At 40.6% G+C, this 10,193-nt stretch overlaps 1 protein-coding gene across 1 annotated transcript; it reads left to right on the top strand.

Moving 5' to 3' along the window:
* Positions 1 to 9,207: 9,207 nt before the first annotated feature.
* LOC147608320 (serine/threonine-protein kinase STY13-like) lies at positions 9,208 to 9,795 on the top strand. The gene has a single exon (XM_086789424.1). It carries the CDS (start codon positions 9,208 to 9,210, stop codon positions 9,793 to 9,795), a length of 588 nt encoding a protein of 195 aa, XP_086645550.1.
* The last annotated feature ends 398 nt before the right edge of the window (positions 9,796 to 10,193 follow it).

A 10,193-nucleotide genomic window follows, 5' to 3' on the forward strand; every position in this document is an offset into this window, starting at 1 on the left:
TTCTTGTATGCATCCTACCATCAAGATCCTTCAACTGATAGCTTCCATCATAAAAATCTTCATGCACAACAAATTAGGAAAAATATGGACTCAAAAAGAAGCCATGCAAAGGCTCTCTCTTCCATGAATCAAGGAAAAGTGCAAAAAGAACTATAAAATATTAGCTCTCTCTCTCCCTCTCCCCCCCCCTCTCTCTCTCTCCCTCTCCCCCCCCCCTCCTCTCTCTCTCTCTCTCTCTCTCTCTCTCTCTCTCTCTCTCTCTCTCTCTCTCTCTCTCTCTCTTCTTTTAGGATCTAAAAGAAAACGTTTTGGCTGAGTGTACATATCATTTTCAGCCCAATATATGGAGTCTAAATGAAGGATTTTCAAGGGTCTTCATCGACTAGAAGGGCTGTCATAACAGTCCCACTCATACACTTTGGGCTTGAAGCTTTGTGGACTTGTATACATCCGGATTTTCATTGTATATGTGCTTTGGATGTACTTGAGAACTCTTAACCACTTCCCATTGATTACATTAGAGTCTCATACTTTGAGATTGTACATGTTATTGATTTTGAGGATAAAATCTTTGGGAAGGGATGGTTTGTAATAAAGTAGGAACTTTATTCAATAGGGTTAATAATGGGACAAGTCCATGTATAAAAGAGGGGACTTGGACCATGGTTGTAACTTTTGATGATCATTTTTAGAAATGGAAATTTATGTTTCTTGGAGCTCATGGCTTCTCTCTTGGCTTGTGGAAGGCTATTTCCATTCTCTTGGTGAGAGACTAAACACACTTAGGCATCATGTTTACATGGTGATTACTCATATTTTTCATGCATTACATCCCTTCATTCCAATGCATATGGCCTTGGATCAGATATTCCGTGTTGCAACAACTTTGGATGGATAAATATCAGTTAGTATTCCATCATGTGTAGCATCCTGAGTGGAAGGTGGAAGCTTTTGTAGTAAAGTTAAAGGTGTTAATTGGTCATTTCAGCTCTTAGCTATTAGACACCACCAAGATGCAACTCCTTAAATCTTAGCTTGTTTAACATAGGCGACAACTTCATCTTTTTTTGTAACTAAATATTATTAATAACAAAGTATCTTTTTGCAAAAAATAAATTAAAAAGGGAGTAATAACCACGGTAACATCTTATCTTGAATTTCTAAAATCTTGTTCTTAGATGAGCTGCACAAATCAAAACATTCAAGAACTAAAGCTGGTGTATGAAATCCCTTCTTGAATTTCTCAAATCTTGTTCCTAGATGACCTGCACAAATCAAACCATTCAAGAACTCAAGCTAGTGTAAGAAATCCCTTTTCTAAATCAAACATTATGCATTAAGTTATGCATAGTTTACACTCTCCTAACAAAGACTAATTTTATTAGCATTATGTGACTTGAAATTCTCATAACTTCATACAAATTTATTATTGAAGAAATAAATTGCACAAGATTGGAGCAAGACTTGCATTGACTTCTTGTTTCAATCCAACAACTGCACACAAGCACAAGCGGGTTGCACACACATGCACATATATATACAAAGATATACACACTTGTGTGTATATGTGTATGTGTGTAAATGAGAATGGGGATGTAAACATATAAGAACAATAGATGTGCATACATACATTCATCTACACATACAACTACCTTTTTTTTTTGTAAATCATCATCACTTAAAATGTTGAACCTTACAACTAGGACCCATTATTTGGGAAGGTTTGCTGGCGTGTTTGATAAACCACTTGATTACACACACACACGTGCGCGCGCGCGCGCGTAGAAGAACAATAATGACATTGGGAAACACAACCTCTCACACGAATATTTGAGTATTTATACACATGCACACACACACACACACACACACACACACACACACACACAAGAGTAGAAAGATCAGTAAGGATGTTGAAAAACAGTCATTTCACACCAATAGTTTACACACACACACACATACAAAATAACTTGCTCTCTTTACTCAATATAAATATGTAAACCTTTTCTTGGCTAGCCGTGGTGGGCAAAATTGACATAGAGAGGAGGGTGTTCAAGTTCTAAGAAAAGCCAGCGAATAGGTAGTAGAACAAAAAGAGGAGAGTAGCTATGGGGAATAAGGAGAATAACCACAAGCCCGCATAGTAGATCACCAAGAGCAAAGCAACTATGGTGAATAAGGACACAAACGAGAGACTCGCATAGGTTGAGATTGTTGCATCATATCATACTACCTCTCTCTCTCTCTCTCTCTCTCTCTCTCGCTCTCTCTCTCTCTCTCTCTCTAACCCACTCTCGCCTATCATCTTCCCCCTTCTCTCTCTCTCTCTCTCTCTCTCTCTCTCTCTCTCTCTCTCTCTCTCTCTCTCTCTCTCTCTCTCTACTCTAACCACAACACTTATTTGCCTATCCCCTCCTCCCCCCTCTCCTTTGTTCTCTCAATCCTAACCGCTTTAGTCCTTAACTACTAACTCCTCTCCATTCAAGAGAAGAATTTTATCCTACCCCCTCCCCCACCCTAAAAACTTGCCCCATCTATTTCCTCCCTAAATTACATAAACCCTCCCTCATTGGTAGACCCATTTTCTCTCCTACAAAGGCTACCTTCTAGAAAATTCTTCCAAATGGCTTCACCACCAACTCTTCCCCATCCTCCTCTCCAGGAAACAACTCTCTGACTCCCACACCCTCATCAAGGACTTACCCTTCCCCCCAACATCACCTCTTCACATTCGATGTGGAATCCCTATGCCCTAACATCCCCACACCTCAAGGACTCTCTACACTTGAGGCTTCGATTCATGGACACGTTGATCCCCCCCAAAACCCTTTTTGTCCTCTCCCTCACCTCCCTGGTACTCAAGCACCACTACCTCTCCTTTGAATGAAAAGTTTGGCCAACAAATCAAAGGTTTGGCCATGGGCTCTAATTTTGCAGGTGCTTATGAGGTTTGGCCATGGGCTCTAATTTTGCAGGTGCTTATGGTTGTCTTTTGCTTTGCCACCTATAAGATCACATTAAGCTTACCTCCCACCAATTCCTTGTCTACTTCAAGCGCTACATAGATGATTCTTTTGGATTTTGGTAGGATCCCCCTTTGACCTCATCTCCCTTCGTAACCAATATGGCCAACAACTCCAAAATCACATAAAAATATCCCCCTCCCTCTATTTCTCCAATGCCACCATTCTAGGTATCACCTTCTTCGAGGGACCTAGATTCTCCAAACATAGAATCCTAGACTCCCTTTGCTTCCAAAAACCCCTCAACACTTATCATTACATCCCTTGGAAATCTTGGCACTCGAACCACCAAATGATATCCTTCATGCTTATGGAGCTAAAAAGATACAACATTAGGGAAAGCTCTCGTCAAGGCTCCCTATGCCCTTGTAACCTCTTCTTCCATCACCTTCAAGCCAAAGGCTATCCTTTCCCCCTTCTTAATGATTGCTTTAACTACATCACCTATGATGCTCGTCATCATGACCTCCTGCAAAATAATCCCACACCTAAACCCTCCCCTCTGATTTGTAAAATCCCTTTCACCCTTTACACCTGTAACTTACAACTTTCTTGATTCATCAACCATTCTCTTTTTATTACCAACATTTTCAAAGATAAATCTCTCCCCTCACTCTCTAAACCTACCCTCTGTTGGCTCAATGGAGCAAATATTGGAAAACTCCTCTCTACCCATAAATGACCCCCTTACTTGAATCAGACTCTTCCTCCTCTCACCAACAACCACCCTTTCCCCGATTGGTCTCATCATCAACTAGCTCCTTGGTTTACCTTACCATCAACTACCCTTGATTAGTTTCACCATTAACTACCCTCTCCTCATGATCAACTAGCTCCTCGTGTAGCCTCACCATCGTGTAGCCTTCCTCCCTGATTAGCCTCCCCTCCTTGGGGTGATTATTGCTACTCCACTCAAAAGACCTCCTTCTACTCTGGGTGATCAACTCCACTCGGGAGACCTCCTTCCTCTTTTTTGGTGATGACTTATACTCGCCACAACCCTTGGTGACTACCTCTACTCGACACGTCCCCTTGGCACTCTTCTTTTGTTGCTCCCCTGCTATGGTTTTTGGATCACCTCAAGCTTAGAACAAGCACCCATAATTTTGGTAGTACACATTTGACCACCCATAAGTTTTTATAATATGCCTTTAACCACCTTTAACCATTGGGAAACCTTACTTAATATTTCCCCCACCCACTCTTTAAATATCCTTTTAGATACTCTTTTTGTACCCCCCCCCTCGATAAAATTATGTACTCCTCACATTACCTCTCTTTCGGACTATTTCTCTCCGTAAATTCCCTTCATTTTCTCTACCCCCTCCCTTTCAAGATACTAACTCCCTTTAAATTTGTAAGGAAATTAAAACTATCTCTCTCCCCAAAAAAATCCCTCTACTTGGGACTACCTTCCCTTAAATTCACATCACCTGCTCTACCCCCCTCCATTTCAAAACATTAATACCTTTTAATTTTTTAAGGATTTGAAACTTTTGAACAAATCTAGTACCTCGTTAACCCTCACCTACTTAACGTCTACCATTTCCTCTTTGTAACCACTATACTGAAGAGCTTCTGAAATGAAAGTGAAATGCATTTGGTCCTATTCTTGCCTCCTATGGTCTAATTTTTAACCCCTTGCCTCTCTCCTTTTTACCTTGCCATATGTCTCTCTCAAACAAACCTCCCCTTCCATCTAACTTTTTACCACAAACCCCCTTCCCTCTATCCTTAATCTCAATACCCCCTCCCTCTATGCTTAATCTAAATACCCCCTCCCTCCAAAACCTTCCTTTGGGTAATTTGCACATTCATTGCTTTTAATTATAAGATGTTCATAACTTGTTAATTTTAACTTCATTCAAACTTAATTGTTACAACATCCATAGAAAGAACCAAGCACAAGATGTTTTGGGCATTTTCTTTTTATGAATAAATAAAAAATTTAAGATGGCTTGCTTTATGAAACTCAAAAAAGCACTATCCAGCAAGTTCAAAGAAAGAGAGAGAATACTTATAACATCCATAGAAAGAACCAAGCACTATCCAGCAAGTTCAAAGAAAGAGAGAGAATACTTATACTTAACAATTTAACCAAAATAATAAAACTCTATATCTACGTAAGAAAAAGCGACAATATAAATTGTGGTGGAATTATTCATAAATACAATGTCAATTTGAAATACAAGCTATATATATGTGTTACAATTTCATTACGTAGAACTAAGATGATTATCCATATTTTTATTTGGGCTTATAGGATTTTGGAATTTTAAAAAAATTTACATGCTGAAAAATGCAAACATAGATTATTTACATTGATACTTGACACATAGCTAGATCAGACATGTTTGTGCAAGTCCCACGAGTCGCACTCCACAGTTTTGAAATGTGCTAAACATTTTAAAAAGGAAGTAATAACCACGGTAGCGTCTTATCTTGAATTTCTCAAATCTTGTTCTTAGATGAGTTGCATAAATCGAACCATTCAGGAATGTAGCTAGTGTAAGAAATCCCTTCTTCAATTTCTCAAATCTTGTTCTTAGATGAGCTGCAAAAATCAAACCATTTAGGAACTTAATTTGGTGTAAGAAATCCCTTTTCTAAATTAGACATTATGCATCACTACACATAGTTTATACTTTCTTAATAGAGACCAATTCTCATAATTTCATACAAATTTACTATTGAAGAAATAAAGTGCACAGGATTGGAGAAAGACTTGCACTGGCTTCTTGATTCAATTCAACTGCACACAAACACAAGAACATGTACACACATACTTACTGTGGAAATCGAGGAGGAGGAGGAGGAGGAAAGGCGCAGAGACGTACGCAATTGATGAAAAACTATCTATTATTTGGATTGACGTTGGTTACATTTATACATTTGGGTTTATACCCTTTGGTGTGTGTCTCTTCGTGTGTCCTTTCTCAATGGGCGTTCACACTCTCGTGGATACGAGCATTAATTCCAACACTCTCCCTTAATGCGAATGTCCACATAAGGGTGAATGAGGATATGTGATGTGTATAGTCATGTATGTATTATGAATTCATGTGTAATGCTATGTATATTTACATCATGAGTGTTAGATGAATAATGATATGTCGACGATGATATAACTGCTTTGGTAACCGCAACACATTTGTTTTGTGATGATGTCGATACACTTTTTGTAGAAGTTGATCTTCTTGACAACCACAAGACACATGTTCCAATATGATGTTGAGACATTGTGCTTGATAGTAACTGCAACACGTGTGTTCCAATATGATGTTGAAAAACAAGTTCTTCCACTCTCAAACTTGCCATCTATATTCTCCCCCTCAAGTTGAGTAGTGGAATTCCAAGTATTGCATTGGGTACATGTCAAAACAGAAAGGTTGTATGAGTACTTATGATCAATAAATATCAAATGAGAGGTGATGTTATTTACAAATGTGTGTGTACAATTCAGTTTTAATGTCATCGCTCAGAGGTTGAATGGTTTTCAACTTGTCCAAGACCAATGTTTAATTTTGGTCTCGTGGGTGCTGCAGACACTCCAATGGGCTCAATTGCCTGTTTGGGCATAGTTATTTCCCTCTTGGGGATTCGTAATTCCCAGTTTGGGTTGCTATTTCATGCCACTTTGATCGCTTAGGTTGGACAATTATATCACCCATGATTTTGTTTTAATTTCATACCTCGTGGGTGTGGCCAACACTCCAACAGGTTGATGCCTCTTTGGGCTGACTTTTCGGGCTTATTTGTTTGCCCAGGTCTTATATTAGTGTCCATTGTAGGACGAACCTCTTTGGGTCCTTTTACGGGTCACTGCCCATTTGTAGGTCTTTGCCTATTTGTGGGTCTTTGCCCATATGTGTTGTTTATTTGTTTTGGTTTTTTGTTTATTTGTTTCTTTTTTTTGTTTAATAATTATTATTATTTTAAAAAAATTATCATATTTGTGTAAAATGGTGTGTGTGCACGCAAATAGCCTGAAAGAGTAGGCATGTTTGTGCTCACGAATAGCCTGAATATTTGGGCATGTTCGTGATGTGAGTGAGTTATTAAATATTTTTTCTTATTGCTTACAAATAAAATATTAACTTTTGTTAAAGTTTATTGTTATTATTGATTTTTTTTAGTATGTGAAGTAATAATAATTATTATTAAAAGTTATATATATATATATATATATATATATTTGTTATTATTTGTTATGGTTTAATCTTTAAAGTAATAATAATTATTAATGAAAAACTCCCTCACAAACCTTTTTGGAGGGTCGGCTCGCTTAGGGAGGGCTGCACATTTCAGTGTCGATTCGTATTGAAGGTCTTGAGCATCGCCCATGTCTGCGAGCAATGGAATAACTTCCACAGAGATAAGGGCAGGGTGGTGTAATTATAGGCATGCATCCACCTTGCAAGGTGTTGAGGTAGCCCAAGAGCAAACATGCGCCTAAGAGATCGTCTGGGTCTTTGGTTTTGAGAAACGCTTCCACGAGCCAAAGCGAGAAGGTGGCGAAGCTGGCGATCACAGATAAATGAGTGAAGTTGGTGATCTCTGCGGAGGGGGCCCTGCGCGTATTGTTGGAAGTAAACGGGCTCTAGGTAGATTTCGGGGTGTCAGTATACATGGCGCCCCATTGACCCCGGTAGCCGGTCATTTGGCTTTGGGACTTAGAAATTTTTCTAAGTCCCACTGCCATGTCCAAACATTGGTCCGTGCAAAATGTTATGAACATATGTATAGACACATGTCTAGACATCACATGTATAGATGTGTGGGAGGTGGAATTCGAACCCAATACCTCCCTCATCCCAAGCATGTGCCTTACCAACTCCACTATGGCACAACCCATGTCTAAGCATGTATATAGCCCGATGTTTATACTTGTAGGTGGGGGTGCCGACTACTGGCTGCGGGCCCGATCAAATGGGTTGCCACGTATACTGGCACTCCGAAATCTACCTAGCGCCAAGTAAACGCACATGTTGCAGAAGGGTGGGTGCATATACTTTATAACCAACGTGGGGTTTAGCTCTAGCATTGGCGTGCACAAATCTGTGGCCTTCGGAACACTGCGCGGTTGCCATAAATCGTCGGGTACTCGGCCTGTTTCTGTGTCTTCATCGCTTGACGGGACCCTTATATCATTGGACATTCTGAGTGTGTGAGAGTAGCGACTCGCGAGGGCAGGGTTGTGGAGGGCCCACAAGGAAGGCGGCGTGATACCATGTGGAAATCGAGGCGTACACAGTTGATGGAAAAACGTTCTGTTATTTCGATTGACGTTGGTTACGTTTATACATTTGGGTTTATGGTGTGTCTCTTCGTGTGTCCTTTTTCAATAGGCGTTCACCAGGCCTGAAATTTGATACCCATTTTGGGCGTCATCAACAAATTTGGGCGTCAAATACACCTTGCACAATGCTCTAAGGTGTCAACACGAAATCTTACCAATGGGACTAAGGCGTCAAAAGAAACCCTATAAAAACCCCTAAGAAGTCATGGGTATATATATATATATATATGGGCCTAAATGTATAATTAATAGCGAGTCATGGACTCATGAGAATTGAACTCGTTACTACCTCATGCTAGTATGCTATTTTTAAGCTTGATTAACGGTCAGTCTCTTTGTTTGTGGACTGCTATCAACTTCTTTGTCTTCCATTGTGCTTCAATGTGCATACAAAATGTGTATGTGTGTGCAATCACACTGTTAATGAGTGATTTGATAGTTTGTAAACTAAGTGATTTACATTACTGGACAATGGCCTGTGGGCCGTAGGTGTTTGGGGCTAGAGATAGAGATCGATACATAAGGCTTGAAACCTTGAAAATTACATTAGGGCATCATTTGATGCCTTGAAAATTAAGGGGAAGACGTCATTGGATTTTTTATGAAGCCCAATACTAGGCATCAAATTTCAGGCCTGGCGTTCACTCTGGCGGATACGAGCATTAATTCCAACACTTCCATAGTCTGCGCATCATACATCGGGACCTCAAACCCGCCAACATATTGGTAAGCTCTCTTGTAAACTCAGGCGTGGGTGACTCAAATCATGCTAGCCCTTATAGTGAAATTCCTCAAGTGCATCTCAAAATTGCTGATTTTGGAGTATCTAAAGCCAAGCATGACTGCTCAGTGTATACAACCAGAGATCAAGGTACAGTTTTGTGGATGGCTCCAGAAGTTTACGGGGTCGAAGCTGGTGGCACCGATGGGCCTAAATACTCAAACAAGGCAGATGTATACAGTTTTGCATTTGTTTGCTATCAGATCTTGACAGGAAAATCGCCTTTTAAAGGGCAGCCTAGTGCAATCCGTAAAAGGGTGTGGCAAGGTGAGAGGCCACCGCTTCCTCAGTATTGTGCACCTGTTTTGTCAAGTTTCATTCAAATGTGCTGGCATGCCGATGCCACCGAGAGGCCCACTTTCATCCAAATTTGTAGAATGCTACGCTACTTCAAAGCTTGCATATTTTATGCAGATTGCCTTGATGAACCCCGGCTATTAAGACCTGTAATTTCCCCCGACACCTGTGCTCACATGATAGATGCCATGATCGACCATTCTCTTGCAGGTAGGACATTCCAGCCCAAGAAGGCATTGGGCATTCCTTTAGAGATGCATTTCTGTGGAGTACAACTGCAGAAATTTGGATTTCCCAGCTCCGACAGCTTGGCAGCTGAAGGTTGGGGAAAGCCTCCGTGTACACATTCACGATGGATAGCTCTATTAAGCAACAAGGGAACAGCGAATGTGTAAAGGCGGTGCGGCCAGATGGTCTAGATGGTTTTTGGGCGGACAAGGACTACCACCACATTTCAAACGGCTCCGGCGCTTCACATTCAAGGAGTTGCAACCGAGTGCGCAAATTGCAGTGTCCATGACTCCATGGCACCCTTGCTCCTCTGTTGGCTTCCCCACCATGATCCTTCTCACCTTTTCCCTTTGCTTTCTTCTACTTGTGTATCCGACTCTCTCTCTCTCTCTCTCACCATGATCGCCCTTCCCTCCTCTCTCTTCCGCATCAACGTCTTTGCCGCCATCTCTAACACGTTTCCTCTCTCTTTTCTTGCTCCTTCTCCTCTGTTCTGTGCTCCCCAAGCTCTGCTTACACATGACACCTCTTTGATCATGACAGAACTGATAGATATACCCTG

Source organism: Cibotium barometz, chromosome 53, assembly GCF_041138505.1.
Source record: "Cibotium barometz isolate CiBa-2024 chromosome 53, ASM4113850v1, whole genome shotgun sequence".
In the NCBI taxonomy this organism is placed as follows: Eukaryota; Viridiplantae; Streptophyta; class Polypodiopsida; order Cyatheales; family Cibotiaceae; genus Cibotium; species Cibotium barometz.

Bases quoted from the DNA above. Each gene is read 5' to 3' on its own strand.
- LOC147608320 (XM_086789424.1), top strand. From the start codon at position 9,208: ATGGCTCCAGAAGTTTACGGGGTCGAAGCTGGTGGCACCGATGGGCCT.